At 38.2% G+C, this 21,349-nt stretch overlaps 2 protein-coding genes across 4 annotated transcripts in view; one reads left to right on the top strand and one right to left on the bottom strand.

Annotated features, from left to right (window-relative positions):
* Positions 1 to 1,040: 1,040 nt before the first annotated feature.
* On the bottom strand, positions 1,041 to 5,528 carry anapc16 (anaphase promoting complex subunit 16). Of its 2 annotated transcripts, none has more exons than XM_079852263.1 (4): positions 5,127 to 5,154; positions 4,639 to 4,787; positions 2,837 to 2,911; positions 1,041 to 1,423 (listed from the first exon to the last, which is right to left on the bottom strand). In XM_079852263.1, exons 2-4 carry the CDS (start codon positions 4,778 to 4,780, stop codon positions 1,314 to 1,316), a joined length of 327 nt encoding a protein of 108 aa, XP_079708389.1. In that variant the 5' UTR covers positions 4,781 to 4,787; positions 5,127 to 5,154; the 3' UTR covers positions 1,041 to 1,313. The 2 variants fall into 2 exon arrangements, with proteins under 2 accessions (XP_079708389.1, XP_079708388.1); XM_079852262.1 differs by lacking the exon at positions 5,127 to 5,154 and adding an exon at positions 5,429 to 5,528 and having other exon boundaries at positions 1,043 to 1,423.
* A 182-nt stretch (positions 5,529 to 5,710) lies between these two features.
* Positions 5,711 to 21,349, top strand: part of ascc1 (activating signal cointegrator 1 complex subunit 1) — a 44,759-nt gene continuing 29,120 nt past the window's right edge. Inside the window, exons 1-8 of one of the 2 annotated variants that reach the window (XM_079851204.1) lie at positions 5,711 to 5,767; positions 6,137 to 6,192; positions 6,698 to 6,836; positions 6,915 to 7,014; positions 11,597 to 11,694; positions 12,296 to 12,474; positions 13,652 to 13,785; positions 13,869 to 13,988. In XM_079851204.1, coding sequence (XP_079707330.1) covers positions 6,722 to 6,836; positions 6,915 to 7,014; positions 11,597 to 11,694; positions 12,296 to 12,474; positions 13,652 to 13,785; positions 13,869 to 13,988 — 746 coding nt within the window. In that variant the 5' untranslated portion in view covers positions 5,711 to 5,767; positions 6,137 to 6,192; positions 6,698 to 6,721. Of the gene's footprint in view, positions 5,768 to 6,136; positions 6,419 to 6,697; positions 6,837 to 6,914; positions 7,015 to 11,596; positions 11,695 to 12,295; positions 12,475 to 13,651; positions 13,786 to 13,868; positions 13,989 to 21,349 lie in introns of those variants that run through there. The other variant, XM_079851205.1, reaches the window with a different exon arrangement.

Genomic DNA, 21,349 nt, shown 5'->3' with positions numbered 1-21,349 from the left:
GTGTCAGTATTCAGTGAGAGTCCGTTCAGTGTTGATTCAGTGGACCACTTGCACTGAGCATTCGTGACGCACTTCCGTTTGGAAATAGTACGTCTCACTTAGGCTATTTCCGGTTATGTTTACTTTCAATGTACTGTGGTCAGTGAGTGAGTTAAACAAACACCACCTAAAATGAGTGTCCGCAATTAGATTAAAAAGTTTGGCACAATGTTTATTGACAGGAGAATGGATATTCTGATGTTTACTGTGTGCAGAATTTTCCAAACTTATCGGAACATGAAGTTTTAATCCAAACCCAAGCCGATCTAACACACACGCCATTATTTCCCCACAGGGTGTCAGTGTTCGTCTAAACGAGTGACCGTCAGTGTGTGAGAACAGAGGAATAACATCAGTACGAACCACGAACATTGATTTATTTGGATTAAATATTTTAATCATTCTGTGTCAATTTTTCAATGTCAATCGTTTCACTATTTACATGTTTATTATGCCCAAAATGCTATAATAATATTCAAAGTAGTTGACTGTCATTCTCCTCTACGCTATGTGCGTTATTGATTAAAGGAACACGCCGAGTTTTTGGGACTTCAGCTTATTCCCCGTATCCCCCAGAGTTAGATAAGTCCACACACACCCTTCTCATCTCCGTGCCGTAACTCTGTCTGACGCACACACCGCTAGCCTAGCTTAGCACAAACACTGGAGGTAAACGGCTCCAGCTAGCATACTGCTCCCAGTAAGTGACAAAATATCGCCAACATTTTCCTATTTACATGTTGTTATCTGTATAGTCACTCACTGTATAGATAATAACAAGGTCACATGACACACAGCCGTCTTCTAACTGTACACACACTGGGAACTATATTCTCAGAAGGCGAAGCGCTGCTACTTCTGCGGAGTGATTAGCGCAGCGCCTGAGAAGCCCGTGATGAGGAGCAGAGAGCTCGCTCAGAGGTGGAGTAAATCACTCCGCAGAAGTAGCAGCGCTTCGCCCGTTTCATGTTAAACTGTGTAAAGATTTGAATGCATCCTTCAAAATAACTAATGCAATATTATTGATTGTGCTTAAAAAAGATTTTTATTGTTCATGTATTCTGTTATTTTAAGGTATTACTAAGGCTTTATTCGAAACACAATGCATATTTACACACATGATCACAAAAACTCTAAAAATGTGCAAAACGATATATAAACCTACAGTACATGTAACATTCATAACTCTTGCTTCAGTTCATCGCAGACGAGGGAAAGCAGGCGAATGGAGATGTTTACACGCAGAGAATCTGATCCATCCGTCCTGAATGCCGTTATGAGGTCGTGAACCCCAGGAGCTGCTCGATGGGCTTATATTTCCACTCGTCCGCCTCCAACTGCTCCACCAGTCCTGCCAGACGCTCCATCCGGGAAACCTGCTGATCTGAGATCAGAGACCGGCGTCAGAAACTGGACTCCACAACAGCAACCGTCTGTCAATCTCGTTTCTCATTCAACAGTCAGCTTTATTTCTATAGCAGTTCATTATCAAATATGAGACTGAGACTAATTCAGCTCTAGAGACAACAGTCATTATTCAGCTTAATTCAGTTCAGTGTTGATTCAGTTCAGTTGAATAGCAGTGTAGATGTTTCAAAATTCATCAATTATGAAACTAATTCAACTCAATTATAAGGCAGCTCTAAAAAGACAATAATGTCGTTATTCAGGTCAATTCAGTTCAGTTCAATAACAGTGTCAAAATTCATCAATTATGAAACTAATTTGATTAAGTTGTAAAGCAGCTCTACAGAAGTCAGTTCAGTGAGTCAGTTCACTGTTGATTCAATTCAGTTCAAAAATCAATTCAATTAAAAAATTCATCAAGTATTAACAATTCAGTTATAAGTTATTCAGATCAATTCAGTTCAGTAACAATGTAGATGTTGCACAATTCATAAATTATGACACTAATTTGATTCAGTAATAAAGCAGCTCTACAGAAGACAATAGTGTCATTATTCAGTGAGTCAGTTCATTGTTGATGTACAGTTCAGTGTTGATTCAATTCAGTTCAATAATAGAATCAATGTTGCAAATTCATCAATTATGAAACTAATTTGATCCAGCAAGCAGCTCTAAAAAGACAATATTGTCATTATTCAGATCAATTCAGTTCAATGTTGATTCAAACCAGTTCAGTGTTGATTCAAACCAGTTCAGTGATGATTCAATTCAGTTCAGTGTTGATTCAGTTCAGTTCAATAACAGAATCAATGTTGCAAAATTCATCAATTATGAAACTAATTTGATCCAGCAAGCAGTTTTTGATTTGATTCAGCTCAATTCAGTTCAGTGTTGATTCAGTTCAGTTGGATAGCAGTGTAGATGTTGCAAAATTCATCAATAATGAATCTAATTTGATTCGGCTATAAAAGTGAATTGAATTCACAAGTGATCTTGGCACTAAATCAAAAAGATTCAAGGCCTGTGGCGATTGCATAAACTAGTCTTAATGTGACTTAAACTTAAACTTAAAGTCTTATGACACAAGTTAGTCATACATTTTTTTCAAGACGTCTCATAATTTTACATAAAAAGGTGGATTGGTCTAATTTAAATCCGAACTGTAAGACTGTTAAGCCCTAACTAAGGCCCTGTTTCGGACCATAAGTAGATGTTAAATACAGGTGTAAACGGGGTCTAAAACATTTTGAGCTTGTAGTGTAACTGGAGTGTGTCTCGCTCGTCTACTTTTGATCCGATCGAGCGAGACGCATCTTAAGATCAGGTGTAAACAGGGCCTCATGCATTCAGTCTGAGACCAGCTTAAACTGAGTATACGTGTGTTACCTACCATGTTTAACCTGCTTCAGAGTGGATGCAACTTGATAGCTGAACACAGACTCACACAGAAACCTATCAGATCCATCTGTGGAAAAAGGCAAATGCATGCATGCAGTCGATCAGCATTGTGAAGAACATGTGACAAACATGCAAACACATACAGAGAGGCTGTAGATCACAGAGCCAGAGCAACTGCACCTTGAGCTCACTAACCAACCGGCGGGAATTACCCCTCATAACGAACCCTGTCCTGACCCAGAAACAAAAGAGCTACAACTGAAGGATCTTAAAGGGAATGTTCACCCAAAAATGAAAGTTACCCCATGATCTCCTCGCCCTCAAGCCATCCTCGGTGTATATGACATAATAAAGGCCTTCTGAAGTGAAGTACGCTACTCCTACATCTACGTCACACATCGTCAAGTGTTACTCTAGTGGCACCGACTTGAGTAGGCCGTCTGCCGGAAGATAGTTATTTTACTGTATACAGTTTTAAATATTAATATTTTTCTTACACAAACGCACGGCTTCACTTCAGAAGGACTTTATTAACCCGCCAGATCCTGTGGAGCACTTTTATGATGGATGGATGAGCTTTTATGATGGATGGATGAGCTTTTATGATGGATGGATGAGCTTTTATGACGGATAGATGAGCTTTTATGATGGATGGATGAGCTTTTATGATGGATGGATGAGCTTTTATGTTGGATGGATGAGCTTTTATGATGGATGGATGAGCTTTTATGATGGATGGATGAGCTTTTATGATGGATAGATGCACTTTTATGATGGATGGATGAGCTTTTATGATGGATAGATGAGCTTTTATGATGGACAGATGCACTTTTATGATTGATAGATGCACTTTTATGATGGATAGCTCCACTTTTATGATGGATAGATGCACTTTTATGATGGATAGATGCACTTTTATGATGGATAGCTCCACTTTTATGATGAATAGCTCCACTTTTATGATGGATAGATGCACTTTTATGATGGATAGATGCACTTTTATGATGGATAGATGCACTTTAATGATGACAGATGCACTTTAATGATGACAGATGCACTTTTATGATGGACAGATGCACTTTTATGATGGACAGATGCACTTTTATGATGGATAGATGCACTTTAATGATGACAGATGCACTTTTATGATGGACAGATGCACTTTTATCATGAATAGATGCACTTTAATGATGGATAGATGCACTTTAATGATGGATAGATGCACTTTAATGATGACAGATGCACTTTTATCATGAATAGATGCACTTTTATCATGAAAAGATGCACTTTTATGATGGACAGATGCACTTTTATCATGGATAGATGCACTTTTATGATGGACAGATGCACTTTTATCATGGATAGATGCACTTTTATGATGGATAGATGCACTTTTATGATGGATAGATGCACTTTAATGATGGATAGATGCACTTTTATCATGGATAGATGCACTTTTATCACGATAGATGCGCTTTGATGGATTTAAAAAAATATACAGCCATTCACTGTCATTATAAAGCTTGGAAGAGCCAGGACATTTTTTAATAAAACTCCGATTGTATCCGTCTGAAAGAAGAATGTCACATACCTCTAGGATGACTTGAGGGTGAGTAAATCATGGGCTAATTTTCATTTTTGGGTGAACTATCCCTTTAACTGGATGTTTTGTTACGGTACAAATCTTTCCAGAGCAGTTTATAAAAGGCTTATTTTTCAACCGGATGTGCCATTTGTTTTTAACTTAAATGATGCAAAACAAAAGATAAATAATTAGTGAAACAGAGCACAAACCTTCCATCATCTCTCCAGCTCCTTTCGGGTAGGTGTACAGGACTTTCCTGGGTGGGATGAGCTCAGAAGCGCTGAACCCGGAGCCGGTCACGGAGCTGCCACTGACCCCGCCAGCCGAGGACGAGGACGAAGATGCTGCCATTCACAACCTGGACAGGACAGATCACACATTAACACACCACAAACACCACAAACACCAGTTACATGCACTACAACGTGCCTTCCATAGCTCTATCTGACCTTTACAATACATACATTAGCACAATATATTTATGCAAACGTTGAATATACATTATAGTCCGCTTCTTTCTATACTCAAAAAATATACCCGTGTTTATATACTTGTTCTCTGAGAGTAGCCACTGTAAATAACGTTGTATTGTGTACAATGTCAATAAAGCATCTTACTTACTTAAAACTAATATAGAAATGAGTTTGTGAAATAAGAAAACATTTCTTTAGTTCATTCAAGATGGGCAAGGACTAACGTTAGCACTACTACTATAGAAAATCCCTATATAGTGTGTTGTATATAGAGGGAGAGAGAGAGAGAGAGAGAGAGAGAAACAAGCACAGAATACATTTAATTAGACAAGTTGTCTTTAACTTTGACCTAAAAATACATTAATAAAATGTTATTGACATTTTGAACTCATACATATCAGACAACACAGCGCCATTATCACTATTCCACGTTTCATCACCGTTTCAAGAGCAATCGATACAAGAATAAATCAAAATTAGGTTAAACCAAGTGTTAAAATCGTGTACTATTTTTTATGATTACAACCTGTGTCTCCCAAAGCTCCGCCGCTGTTGTTATTTCTTTCTTCCGTTGGTTTGTTTACGTCAGTTTGAGTTTGACGCTGATCGGATGTTTGCGCGCCCCCTAACGTCGTGGCGTAATGGGGCAAATGTGATGTGATGTTCATTTGTATATTATGTTTTTATACATTGGACACTATTATTAATATTACTTTTTTTTTATTATTAATTTTCAATAAAAAAAAGAAAGAAAATAAATTGTAAATCTTTTCTCTCAGCAGAGGACGTGACGCAAAAGCGGAAGTGAGCGCGAAGTGGAGGCTCCGCCTCCGTTCGGTTTCATGTAAACAGACACATCTCAAAGGTAGAAAGATTAATCATTTAATAATTAATAATCATACATTCAAGCGAGAATAGGTTCTATGTTGTTCTTTAATGAGTTCTGAGTTATTTCACCCTCGTTTGTGGTTTGTTATTGTTGTAGCAAAGTTCACTTACTCAGATGAAGCACATGCTAACAGAAACGGTATAGACAACTAACTAAATGTCACCAGTGTTTAGAAGACATTATTTTAACAGTGTAAAACGTCTTTGTGCTGAATTTCAATATATTTTCAGAGGATTTCATGAACAGACATGCTTCCCTAAAAGCCAAAGTTTTTGTTTAGTAAATTGTACTGCAACTATAAAAAAGTGTTGTTCATAATAATGAGAAATCTGTCATTATTTTTAGATGTTTTAGTGGATGATTAGCAAACGAATTAAGAAAAACGAAAGGGAAATTATTTTGTAAGTATATCAGAGGAAGAAAAATAAAAAATCTTTCATAAAATTCATGCATAATTTTACCTCACTAATATTGAGCTGTCATATGGTATGATGAGTTGTGGAATTTATTTATTTTGTTTTAAATACTTAAAATCCAGTGTTTTGTTTGATATTTTTTATCACCGTGTAATTTAATTTAAAAAAATGAATGAACAATGAACATAGCACACTTGCAAGTAATTTATAGGTGTGTATGACAAAGGTAATTATCAAAACCTAATGCAATAAACTAGAAAAGGAAATCCCACACACTATCCAAAGTAACTTATCAAAATGTATCAGGTCATGGGACCGAAACATTGCTAAATAAACTTTTATCACCTTTGCAAGTTGGGATAGTGTACAGGATTTCTTTCTCTAGTTTATTTAAAGAAATAAAAACTAACAATGTAGTGAAATCTCATCTGATAACGTTAAACTCATGTAAACGAACAGTGACGTCACCCTCCTCTTCCTCATCCCGCAGTGTGTGTGTGTGTGTGATCGTGATATGGAGATCTTACGGCCGGCTCTCATTAACATCCACGGGAGAATTTACAGGAAAAATGCCGTTCAGGAGGAATCTTATGAAGAAGAAGAGGATGATTATTCATATTCAGAAGCAGGTATGTGCTTTTTAATCTGAGTGTCGGTCAGTTTAACACAGTTAGTTCCACATTATATAATGTGATTCTCCTCCACAGATGCTGAGCAGTGCCTGGACGAGCCGTGCGACGCTCACGACATACAGCAGACGGAGAAAGGCTTCCGCTGTGCCATAGACGTGCCAAGTGTCCTTTACAAGTCAGTGTACAGTACTGTGCAAAAGTCTTAGGCATGTTAATACCCCCCCCCCCCCCCCCAATGGTTTTAAGTCAGTTATTTCTATCTTTTGCTGTAGTGTGTCAGTAGGAAATATCAGTTTACATTTCCAAACATTCTTTATGCCATTAATTGTAATAATCCAGTGAGATTTGTGTCTGACAACAGCCGGTCTGATCTGATCTCACCATCATCGAGTCCGTCTGTGATTACATGAAGAAACAGAAGAAACTGAGACAGACTAAATCCAGAAAAACTGCGGGAACGTCTCCGAGACGCTTGAAGAAACCTTCCTGCAAAGCTACCTGAAAAACTATGCGCAAGTGTACCAGGGGCCGTATTCACAAAGCATTTTATCTTACCACTAGGAGTACTCCTAAATCGCACTAAAAGATTTTAGCTAGGAGTTTTCTCTTAAAAGTTATTCACAACGCCTTTCAGACCTACTCTTAGTAAAGAAAAATGACAACTCCTAAACTAAGAGTGAGTCTTCGTTGCTCTGGATGACGTCATTACTCATGCACGAGCTTGACTGAAGTGACCACCTTGATTGGCTGATGATTGTAAGGCGGGAATGATTCCAAACTCCTCCCCTACGATGATGAGTGACAGGTGACAGGTCTGAGAATGCGTGCGCTACACAAGTAGTGCGAAGGACGGAAGATGATGAATAACTGAATAAATAGCCTAAATGAATAAAGAGTAAAACTAGTAGCCTAATGAAACATATGGACTGATGCAATATCTTTGCAACATTATTGAATTAATCTGTCACTATATGCCTCTGCCTACGTTTGCATAGAGAAGAACATTTTAATTTGATTCACAATGAAACGTTAGTTTACATGCAATGAGTAGCCTAGTTTTGGTTGTTGTTGGTGGCGTTATTGCATTATGCCTACAATGCAGAATTGTTCCCTCGTGATTGGAAGCTCCTGTAGCGCCGCATACGCATTTCAAAACATCTCAGCGTGAAACGCCACAAAAAGCGGTTTGTGAAGGTCTTAGTGAGTTAGGAGTCCTCTCGACTTCTTTTAAGCTGTCCCAGGCTTAGCTGCTACTTTTAGGGCTAAAATGCTTCGTGAATTACTCTAAAAATTAGGAGTCCTAAAGTTACGAGTGACACGGCCATTATTTTTAGGAGTTGCTCCTAAATTCGCCAGTTAGGAGCTACTTTTAGCCTTAACATTCTTTGTGAATACGGCCCCTGGACAAAAGCCATTTTAAATGCAAAGGGTCGTTACACCAAATATTGATTTGGATTTGTTAATAGAAGTTAAATCATAAATAAATTCAATTTGTGAGTTTATTTTTGAAAGCATTCTCACTTTAAAGCATTTTAACACAAGTGCCAGTACTCTTCCCAGTAGCTTTGCAGGAAGGTTTCTTCAAGCGTCTCGGAGACGTTCCCGCAGTTTTTCTGGATTTAGTCTGTCTCAGTTTCTTCTGTTTCTTCATGTAATCACAGACGGACTCGATGATGGTGAGATCAGATCAGACCGGCTGTTGTCAGACACAAATCTCACTGGATTATTACAATTAATGGCAAAAAGAATGTTTGGAAATGTAAACTGATATTTTCTACTGATACACTACAGCAAAAGATATAAATAACTGACTTAAAACCATTTGGGGGGGGGGGGGGGGGGGTGTATTAACATGCCTAAGACTTTTGCACAGTACTGTATGTTCTAGATCAATCTTTTGCTGCGTTTAGAGTCAGACTGCTGGTAAATGTGGCCTAAATTATAATAAATGTGACTCAGCTCTCATGTCAGTGTGTACGGCACAAACCACACCTGATCTTATCAGTCCTGAGTTGTGCCGCTTCTTTGATTTGTTTGCCTTTGTATCTGTTAGTTTTCTGAACAGTCATATCAGAATTAATGTGACTTTTTCTGTCACTTTCATCACAATTCTGCTCTATATACACGCAAAACATGAGGGCTCATATCATAAATGTTTAAAAAAACTCTGCTTTCTATTTTTCTCATCCTCGTTTTTTTTGTTTTTTATATTGCCTGCGCATTATTTCTGCTTTAAGACAAACCATGTGTGAGTTCATAAGTCGACAGCATTGCTGAGTATTTCCTCCTTAAAACTGCAGTGAACCAAAGACAGTCTCAAAAACACGCTTTGAAATCGCTGGTGTTTCTGACGTCACAAACTACCTTGTAACCAATCAGATCAACGTGTGATCGTCAACCAGTGGATCTCTGAGCTGAGGGAGTGAGTGGAGGCGGGGCTCATTTGCATATTCATAGAACCGCGCATACTAAATGAGGCAAGGGTGTCGAGTTACATTCAAGATATTTCAAGGTATGAAGAAACATTTGTTCAAGGAAAAAACGTTTAAATATGTCATTTTGGTGATCAGAGATGAGTTTTAATGGATCTGTTCACACTGGAATCTGATTTAAAACAACAATGTGAACAGCTAGACAAAGAAATAAATCAGGGCCCGTATCCCTAAAGATTCTGAGAATCCTCTCAGAGAGCTCCTAACTTAACCTAAAAATTCCTTGCCAGGAGTTTTAGCTTAGAAGTGATTCCAGAACATTTTCAGTGAACTCTGAGCAAGGAATGGATGGAAAATCCTATCTTAGTGAGGAGGTGTGGTTGACCCCGTTGCTAGGTATGAGTCATCATTTCAAAAGCCGTGATTGGTTGATCCTACAAATTTGATGAAAATGAACTTTTGGTGATAATGAGCAAATGATGTACCCTCAAATCAATAAACATAATTATACACTCTAATCTTATGCAGACTGTAATTGTAAATAATATTTCACATTCAAGAAAATATCTGGAAAATGAATAGTAAGCTGTAGGGGTTATAGCCTAACATTAGAATCTAAAATATGTGAAAACTTAAGCTCATTACACCCTGTTCAAATAATGATTTGTGTCTTATTTGCTCATATTAATATCCTAGCTGACATATTTTGTACTTTCACTCCCATATGGACCCCATTGAAAACAAGATGGCCTATCTCAAGGGGCTGTCCTTAATGAAGTAGAAATTGCAACGTTACACCTCAGTGTGGTCTTAACGAGGGTAACACGGCTCAGCTTTTATCAATGTCTGGGATTGCTGGCTGGTCTATTTATGAAGGCTTGTTAAAAAATAAAATAACAAACATGATTCCTGCACGATCCAATCTGTAGCGTCTCAATAATTCCCTGTCATCCAGTGTTTGCAGGACATCTCTCCTGCCTCCTCTGTTGGCCATTTTGTGCAGCTGCTTAGGGGAACTCCTGAGCCACTAAAAGTCCTCTTCCCTGCTCTTAGCAGATCTCGCCTTAGGAGCCCTTTTAAGCGCTAGGAATCTTGAGGAATAGCTTTTATATTAACTGGGATTTTCGTGTCACTTTTAGGGGAAATTCTAAGAAAACGTCATGACTCTGAGAATTTTCTTAGAATTTGGCCGCTAGGAGCCACTTTTTGCACAAAAATTCTTTAGGGATACGGGCCCAGATCTGAGCACTAAGGCTCGCAGTGTGAACCCTATTCGCATAACCGTCCTCAATAGTATCGAAAATTAGAGTTATTGTGTCGCAAAGCGTAGTATGTTGAAATGAGGATGATCTGCTTTTTCCGGTTAGAATCCGAAGTGCAGATCCATTGCCTTTGGACGCGGATTCGATTAGAACTACAAACATGACTAAAAAGTGTTAAAAACTACAAACATGGCGGACTTGCGAGACCAACGATTAAGTCGAGAGGTTTAGATAAAGGGGTTTGACTCGTGATTAATAATCCGTATCTTACCTGACGAAAAGATATTTATTAGATGTCAGCGTTATATTTCATCTGGAACATCATTGTGAACATCGTTTGGTCATGAACTTTTAAATGCATCATTATGCAAATGAGGAGAGTCTCTGCTCTGCGATATGGCAGGAAATTAAATTAAACTGAATGTGGAGGATTTTGACTGTGACGAGATGATTGACAGGGCAGTTAAAGACGCAGTTATGATAATGTAGTTTGTCCCAAATCTCGATATACTCAAAAGTATGTACTTTCTTTAATGTTTTATTTGACTCATGCTAGCAAACAGCACTTCCAACATGCTACACATGCTAGCAGTGAATAGCTACATGCTAATAGCGATTAGTTAAGTGCTAAATCATGCCAAGATCATGCTAAGAACTCTATAAAAACTCCATAGTAACCATCTGTGACAACTATCAACCACCGAGTAACACCATAGCAACCGCCCTGAAAAGCCTAGCAACCCCCTATAAATGCCCTAGCAACCACCCAAAGTACCCTAGCAACTGCCTAGCAACACCATAGTAACCACCCAGAAAACTGTATTGTAATGTAATTTCTTTTACTTTTATGTACTTTCCTTCACATAAACAGTACATACTTTTAGGGCCTAGTATATGCGAATTGTGACGCAGCAAATGTCTTACAAATTGAGTTGAAAAGAAATTTAAAAGAGATTTTTTATTCCATAGTGGAAACAGACTGACTTCAGTTTTATTGCAGCTTTTTCCACTGCATTTCCATTGTCTGATCCAATCTCAGCAATATTCTTGGTTTTTTTGACAGATATATTATCGGTAAGAAGGGAGAGACTCGTAAACGACTGGAATCAGAGACGAAAACTTCGATCAGCATCCCAAAACAAGGCGTGGAAGGACAGATCGGTAAGAAACACAAACCCCTGAAGTATTAATGTAATTAATCTCACAGCATTGGTTCAGTCAGGAATCATGGCTCATATTCCCAGGGAATGCATAAAAGCATCTGCCAAATGCGTACATTTACATTTAAATGCAAGTGTAGATCACTTTAGCAAGCAACCGCATATTATTGCATTGAAACCTGCTCTTTTAATGTGAGTTTTGCACGTTATCTTGAGATATAAATCAGCTAGTTTACTGCGTGTGTGTGTCTGAACACACTCACTGGAGATGCATGGTGTGTTTCCGTTCGTGTTTAGTGAAATGGAAAGGCGTTGTGCAGCTAAAAGTGTTCCTGCATGAAGATAAATGTGCTTTAGAGGTCATGATGTTCTAGTTGCAGGATGTTCTGGCAGAAGTGTGTGTGTGTGTGTGTGTGTGTGTGTGTGTGTGTGTGTGTGTGTGTGTGTGTGTGTGTGTGTGTGTGTGTGTGTGTGTGTGTGTGTGTGTGTGCAGCGGTGAGAACTGTACGTTCTTCCTGTGGTTGGGCTGTGGGTTTATGGAAATGATGTACTTTTCTCTGTGTGTGTGTGTGTGTGTGTGTGTGTGTGGGTGTTGCGCTCAGTGGTCACAGGTGCACACAGGGCTGCAGTCGCCTCGGCTGTCACCCGCGTTGAGGTTTTGATTGACAGCTTTCGGAGGAAGCAGCCTTTCACACACTTCTTGTCGTTTGCACTGAATCCTCCTCAGGTGCAGGAGGGATTCCTGAGCTTTCGAGAGCAGGTGCTGGAGCACTGCGGACAGGTGAGAGAGAGAGAGAGAGAGAGAGAGAGAGAGAGAGAGAGAGAGAGAGAGAGAGAGAGAGAGAGAGAGTCTGAGGTGAGAGAGAGAGAGAGAGAGAGAGTGTCTGAGGTGAGAGAGAGAGAGTGTCTGAGGTGAGAGAGAGAGAGAGAGAGAGAGTGAGTGAGAGTGTCTGAGGTGAGAGAGAGAGAGAGAGAGAGAGTGAGTGAGAGTGTCTGAGGTGAGAGAGAGAGAGAGAGTTTATATTTTATTATATTATATTATATTATATATATTATATTATAATAAAGGTTAATATAAAATTATTTAATATAATAAGTTTACAGCAAAAATCACTCTATTTACTTTTTTAATTTTTGTTTCAGGCTTATTGTTACCAGTAGTAAACACAAGAATTTAAAATATAAGGTGTATATTATATTATAAAGGTTATTTATCAAGATTAATATAATTTAATGTAAAGGATATTATATGTATATTTGTATAAGGATACAGCAAAATTCACTCTCTATATTTACTTTCTGAATTCTTGTTCCTGGTCTTATTGTTGCCAGTAGTTAATATTAATTAATTCAATATTAATTTAATAATATAATAAGGTTAAGTAAGGGGTAATGCCCTTCGAGGTGTCCATTGTCAGGTATTAATGGACGACGGCGAGGCATGGACACCTCGTCGGGCATTAACCCGCTTATACCATGGTCACCTGCCAAATAACACATTTTTAAAACATTAGTTTATATTTTGATTAGTTTTCAATCGAAATCTAAAGTTTTTACAAACAATAACTTGGTTTCCCTGGTTACGTTTATTTACTAGGTGTCCTCTATCACTTTTTAATGGACACCCTGCAGCCAATCAGAATCGAGTATTCACCCAGACCATGGTATAATATAAAATAATGCATGATATTTTATTATATTATAAGGGTAATGTAATGTACATATAATTTAATATTTCAATATAATATATATTATATTTAAGGTTAATATAATATGGTTAATATAATGCAATATAATAAGGTAAATGTAAAATATAATATAATATAATAAGGCTATAGAAAAATTCACTCTTATTGATTTTCTCAGTCACTGTTCCTGGTGTTATTATGATTTATTAGTTCACCATGATAAAAAGTCATCAATAAAATGTTTGATTGATTGTAATGTGTGTTGTGCAGGACTCGGGAGTGGACGTGAGTATCTTCCAGAACCCAGCGAAACTGCACCTGACCATCGGCACTCTGGTCCTGCTCAGTCAACAGGAAGTGACACGTGCAGACGAGCTCCTTCAGCAGTGTCAGACTGTCATCAGGTGTGTGTCTGATGCACACACTCTCCGCTACATCTGTAATAACACACACTGATCTTGTCTGACTCGTGATGGTGTGTGTGCAGAGATATAACTGAAGCCAAACCCCTCCCGGTGGAAGTCAGAGGGATCGAGTACATGAACGACGACCCGTCGGCGGTGGACGTCCTGTACGCCAAAGTGGCCGTTAGAGGCGGATCTGACAAGTGAGATCTAATACATGACCGAACACAGGCTTATAAACACGCTTAGAAATCATACAGAATGAGTGTGTGTGTGTGATGGGTAGGTTTAGGGGTAGGGTTAGTGTGTGTGTGTGTGTGTGTGTGTGTGTGTGTGTGTGTGTGTGTGTGTGTGTGTGTGATGGGTAGGTTTAGGGGTCAGGTTAGTGTGTGTGTGTGTGTGTGTGTGTGTGTGTGTGTGTGTGTGTGTGTGTGTGTGTGTGTGTGTGATGGGTAGGTTTAGGGGTAGGGTTAGTGTGTGTGTGTGTGTGTGTGTGTGTGTGTGATGGGTAGGTTTAGGGGTCAGGTTAGTGTGTGTGTGTGTGTGTGATGGGTAGGTTTAGGGGTCAGGTTAGTGTGTGTGTGTGTGTGTGTGTGTGTGTGTGTGTGTGTGTGTGTGTGTGTGTGTGTGTGTGATGGGTAGGTTTAGGGGTAGGGTTAGTGTGTGTGTGTGTGTGTGTGTGTGAGTGTGTGTGATGGGTAGGTTTAGGGGTCGGGTTAGTGTGTGTGTGTGTGTGTGTGTGTGTGTGTGTGTGTGTGATGGGTAGGTTTAGGGGTCAGGTTAGTGTGTGTGTGTGTGTGTGTGTGTGTGTGTGTGTGTGTGTGTGTGTGTGTGTGTGTGTGAGTGTGTGTGATGGGTAGGTTTAGGGGTCGGGTTAGTGTGTGTGTGTGTGTGTGTGTGTGTGTGTGAGATGGGTAGGTTTAGGGTTAGGGTTAGTGTGTGGGTGTGTGTGTGTGTGTGTGTGTGAGATGGGTAGGTTTAGGGGTAGGGTTAGTGTGTGTGTGTGTGTGTGTGTGTGTGTGTGTGTGTGTGTGTGATGGGTAGGGTTAGGGTTAGTGTGTGTGTGTGATGGGTAGGGTTAGTGTGTGTGTGTGTGTGTGTGTGTGTGTGTGTGTGTGTGTGATGGGTAGGTTTAGGGGTCGGGTTAGTGTGTGTGTGTGTGTGTGTGTGTGTGTGTGTGTGTGTGTGTGTGTGTGTGTGTGTGTGTGTGTGTGATGGGTAGGTTTAGGGGTTGGGTTAGTGTGTGTGTGTGTGTGATGGGTTGGGTTGGGTTAGTGTGTACTTGTCTACCTATCTAAGTGGGGACCTTGGTGTCGTTACACACTCACCAACAGGGGACCGTCGAGCCAAGTGGGGACATTTTTCAAGTCCCCTGTTGGTCATGCTTTAAAACATGTTTAAATCAGCTAAAACACGCTCTGGTGAATTTTTTACATTTTTGACCAAGTGGGGACCTACATGTGTGTGTGTGTTTAAGTCCATACTCAGCAGCGCTCCTGTAGGCTGGAGCAGGAACTGCAATGGCCCATTAACACACGTCGTTCACACTTCTCCATTGTTTGAATGGCTTGCTGTCCTAGAGAGGCTCTGAGACTGTAGAGCTGCTGTTTAACTGGTAGCTTAGATAATGAACTTCAAAGTCTTTTCAAACATCCCCAAACATATATATGTATATATGTATTATTATTATTTTTTCTAATATTACTTTTGTCAATTTTTTTTTAAAATATGCCAAAGGGATCTGCAACTCTGAACGATGTCTTCCCTATACAACAGGGTACTCCAGCCTGCAATGGAACTATGTGTGTGTGTGTGTGTGAACATTGTCTTTATTTTGTAATTATAAGTTATAGTTACAAAATAAAGACACTGTTCACACACACACACACAGATCCAATGCAGGCAGAAGTCCACTGTTGGTCAGTGTAGAGCGATAGTCCCCTATGTTAGTAATATAGACATGTATGTGTGTATGCAATGGCAAGTTAATTGTTAGGGACTGCATATAGATAAAAGATATATAATGTAACTTATAGTTATAGTTACAAAATAAAGACACTATTCACACACACACACACAGATCCATTGCAGGCAGAAGTCCACTGTTGGTCAGTGTAGAGCGATAGTCCCCTATGTTAGTAATATAGACATGTATGTGTGTATGTGTGTATGCAATGGCAAGTTAATTGTTAGGGACTGCATATATATAAAAGATATATAATGTAACTTATAGTTATAGTTACAAAATAAAGACACTATTCACACACACACACACAGATCCATTGCAGGCAGAAGTCCACTGTTGGTCAGTGTAGAGCGATAGTCCCCTATGTTAGTAATATAGACATGTATGTGTGTATGTGTGTATGCAATGGCAAGTTAATTGTTAGGGACTGCATATAGATAAAAGATATATAATGTAACTTATAGTTATAGTTACAAAATAAAGACACTGTTCACACACACACACACAGATCCATTGCAGGCAGAAGTCCACTGTTGGTCAGTGTAGAGCGATAGTCCCCTATGTTAGTAATATAGACATGTATGTGTGTATGTGTGTATGCAATGGCAAGTTAATTGTTAGGGACTGCATATATATAAAAGATATATAATGTAACTTATAGTTATAGTTACAAAATAAAGACACTATTCACACACACACACACAGATCCATTGCAGGCAGAAGTCCACTGTTGGTCAGTGTAGAGCGATAGTCCCCTATGCTAGTAATATAGACATGTATGTGTGTATGCAATGGCAAGTTAATTGTTAGGGACTGCATATAGATAAAAGATATATAATGTAACTTATAGTTATAGTTACAAAATAAAGACACTGTTCACACACACACACACAGATCCATTGCAGGCAGAAGTCCACTGTTGGTCAGTGTAGAGCGATAGTCCCCTATGTTAGTAATATAGACATGTATGTGTGTATGTGTGTATGCAATGGCAAGTTAATTGTTAGGGACTGCATATAGATAAAAGATATATAATGTAACTTATAGTTATAGTTACAAAATAAAGACACTATTCACACACACACACACAGATCCATTGCAGGCAGAAGTCCACTGTTGGTCAGTGTAGAGCGATAGTCCCCTATGTTAGTAATATAGACATGTATGTGTGTATGTGTGTATGCAATGGCAAGTTAATTGTTAGGGACTGCATATATATAAAAGATATATAATGTAACTTATAGTTATAGTTACAAAATAAAGACACTGTTCACACACACACACACAGATCCAATGCAGGCAGAAGTCCACTGTTGGTCAGTGTAGAGCGATAGTCCCCTATGTTAGTAATATAGACATGTATGTGTGTGTATGTGTGTATGCAATGGCAAGTTAATTGTTAGGGACTGCATATATATAAAAGATATATAATATAACTTATAGTTATAGTTACAAAATAAAGACACTATTCACACACACACACAGATCCAATGCAGGCAGAAGTCCACTGTTGGTCAGTGTAGAGCGATAGTCCCCTATGTTAGTAATATAGACATGTATGTGTGTATGTGTGTATGCAATGGCAAGTTAATTGTTAGGGACTGCATATAGATAAAAGATATATAATGTAACTTATAGTTATAGTTACAAAATAAAGACACTATTCACACACACACACATATCCATTGCAGGCAGAAGTCCACTGTTGGTCAGTGTAGAGCGATAGTCCCCTATGTTAGTAATATAGACATGTATGTGTGTATGTGTGTATGCAATGGCAAGTTAATTGTTAGGGACTGCATATAGATAAAAGATATATAATGTAACTTATAGTTATAGTTACAAAATAAAGACACTATTCACACACACACACATATCCATTGCAGGCAGAAGTCCACTGTTGGTCAGTGTAGAGCGATAGTCCCCTATGTTAGTAATATAGACATGTATGTGTGTATGTGTGTATGCAATGGCAAGTTAATTGTTAGGGACTGCATATAGATAAAAGATATATAATGTAACTTATAGTTATAGTTACAAAATAAAGACACTGTTCACACACACACACACAGATCCATTGCAGGCAGAAGTCCACTGTTGGTCAGTGTAGAGCGATAGTCCCCTATGTTAGTAATATAGACATGTATGTGTGTATGTGTGTATGCAATGGCAAGTTAATTGTTAGGGACTGCATATATAAAAAAGATATATAATATAACTTATAGTTATAGTTACAAAATAATTAAACTGTTCACACACACACAGAGATCCAATGCAGGCAGAAGTCCACTGTTGGTCAGTGTAGAGCGATATATATATGTATATATATATATACATATATATACTGTGTGTGTGTGTATACATATTATGGGGGGCCAAACAGGAAATAATTCTATGTAAATTTGAATATATAGTTATAACTATGAATATATTTGTAAATCCTAAATATATAAATGTAACCCTGAATATATAGTTATAACCCTTAATATATAAATGTAAATCTGAATATATAAATGTAAATCCCGAATATATTGTTATAACTCTGAATATATAAATGTAACTCTGAATATATAGTTATAACTTTGAATATATAAATGTAAATCTGAATATATAGTTATAATTCTGAATACATAAATGTAATCCTGAATATATAGTTAAAACTCTGAATATATAAATGTAACTCTGAATATAGTTATAACTCTGAATATATAAATGTAAATCCCGAATATATAGTTATAACTCTGAATACATAAATGTAATCCTGAATATATAGTTAAAACTCTGAATATATAAATGTAAATCCTGAATATATAGTTATAACTCAGCATGTGTGCTCCGCTCAATATTCCACTCTATGCCAATGCGCTCCACTCAATCGCTCACTGCCCAAGCATTCAAATCCCGCTCCTACATGAAATCTCAGTGTAACGTAGGCTACTGTACTATAGCCTTTGTTGATTATTTTTAAGTCATTGTTGGGGGCATTTACAATTTTGCATAGCTGGCCTCTGCACAATGTTTGTGTGATAATAGGCCATTGTTTAAACTTTATTAGTTTCAGAAAGATTCTCGCAGATACAGAGACAGTTGAAACAAAGGCAGATCTTTATTTTACAAAAGCACAAGGTTTTGGTGTTTGGATGTTTAAACATACTCTTACAGCTATCTACTGCCTAATGGTTTGCCAGTTGATAAAACTTTGGATAATATAATTAATAACAACATAAAATCACTTCAGTGTTATGACAATGTTGTTTGCATGAAAACACTTTAATTAGCAGAATTATATTCGTATAGACCAGTGGTTCCCAATCCTGGTCCTGGGGACCCACAGCTCTGCACAGTTTGTATGTCTCCCTCATTTAACACACCTGATTCAGATCATCATCTCGTTAGGAAAGAGCTCTATGAACTGAACTGGGTGTGTCAGATAAAGGAGACATATAAAATGTGCAGAGCTGTGGGTCCCCAGGACCAGGATTGGGAACCACTGGTATAGACTGAGATGTAAAGAAACAGTGGTGGCCACTATCGTAATGAACTGTCAACAGTGATAAGGTATAGCTAAGAGTGCTCCAGACCAACCACGAACGAATGACTTACAGAAGGTATTCTTAACTAAGAATGTTTCAGGAAACACTTATTAACATTAAGGTAAAGCCTGAGTTATATATAAATGTATGTGTGTGTGTGTGTGTGTGTGTGTGTGTCTAATTATACAATGTTCACACAGGCATCAGAGACCAATATGCAAGACAAACATAAAAAGTATAAAAAAAAAATAGAATGATCAAACCATCAGTTATCAAAAATTTTAAATATTAGATTATTTTTTTTATTTTTTTTATGAAAGACCATTTGAATCTAGCCTGGGTTTCCCCATGCTGCCTTGCTCACAGCGCGATTTTATTCACGTTGCTAGGCAGTTTGGACATCATAGACCTAGCCGGCTGAATTCGTTTACAACAAAGATGCATAGACAGTAAAAGAAAAGATGACTGCCTCTGGAGAATTTAGATTTCACACTTATAAATAAGTCAGAAAGAATAAATGCATATTTGGGGTGCTGTCCGAGGAGAGGGCGGGCTCGGTATTCGGCCCGAACCCAGGGTACTCCCCCCATATTCCAGGCTGTGGAAGAACAAGCCGAGAGTGATTGGGGGGATGCTGAAACTGTCAAGGAATGTTAGGTGAGTGAATAAATATATGCTTCCTTTCATGCTGATAAGGTAGGCATGGCAATCGTTTGATGACAAGTTGATTGGATTGATTATTTGAACGAGCTTCTCCCGAACTTTCTGTATGAAACATCATGTGTAGATTCCGCCATCGCGTCTGTTATAGACGATATCGACAGCGCATTCATTTTAAAAGAGGAACAGAGAACCGCGATCAAGGCATTTGTCAACTGGAAACATGAATGAAAAACATATGTCACTTACTCCGTTGCTCTGATTGGTTGTAGGTCTATCCAATTGAGTGCAGAGACATTTTCTTTCCTAGTTCGGTTGAAACACGCCCCATAATCAAAGTTCAATGGACCAGTATCAGACTCACATTCTGACTAGAATCTGAGTATGATGACGTCAGGCTACCATAGACCAGATTTTCCAATGAAAAAGGGAACCAATCGCAGAATGGGGAGGGAGCAGCAAGACGATGATGACACCGAAGCAGTTTGTTTATATCTATGGATCCAACATGGCATCAGACTCGACGTTACCTTCTACCCTCATGTTTATCTTGCACAAACAGTAATATTCACGCCATTGTGTACAAATAAATCTTTGACCCATCGTATTTTTCCTCGTCGAATTTCTGTCACTCTACATACGTCATCTGGTATAATTGAAACGATTGGCTATGAGCTACGTACAGGCGCATTTGATAGACATTCATAGCGCCCAATAAACGGCTCTGGGCATTCGTGAACCACGCCTCAAATACGAGAAAATTAACACGTGGTTCCCAGACCAAGGCTCAAAAGAGACTTGGTCTGACATTAGCCAGGCTAATTTGAATCTGTTTTCCACACAATGGGGTAAAAATTACAGACGGCCTGGCAGCAATAGCTCAAAAGCAGATGTGAGAAGAAGCTTCTTATCATTCATAATATTATTTTTCTTGTTTAACGCACTCTCTTTAAATATATTTTATATGCTTTTTTATGCAGTCCCTAATTTTTTCTCTCTAGCTACAGTTCCATATCAACAAATAATACAGAATTTTAATTTTATTCTCACCAATTATTAATTTACAATATCAACAATGATCTAGACTAGATAAATAAAATGCAACCACAGCAATAAGTCAGGGGAATGCTTTTATTTCTTCCTTTGGTTTGAATTTTAAACATTTTGCAGTTCTTTTTTAAAATGTATACATTTTAATACAATTATAAAATGATATCATGATTTGAGACCCTCTTTTCTGTAATTAAAGACCAATTTTATGGGTTGTGGTGTCTCAGACAATGGCCAATATCAGTTAAAAAAACATCGTTTCCCTTAGGGCTTAAATGAACCTCATCACATAAAAATAGTTCAGGCTTTTCAAACAGTATGTGTGGATGATGTACAATGCTCCCATTAACACACA

This window comes from Squalius cephalus (assembly GCF_949319135.1).
Source record: "Squalius cephalus genome assembly, chromosome: 19".
Taxonomy (NCBI): domain Eukaryota; kingdom Metazoa; phylum Chordata; class Actinopteri; order Cypriniformes; family Leuciscidae; genus Squalius; species Squalius cephalus.
The sequence above is the reverse complement of the archived record's forward strand: the minus strand, read 5'-3'. Positions and strand labels throughout refer to the sequence as shown.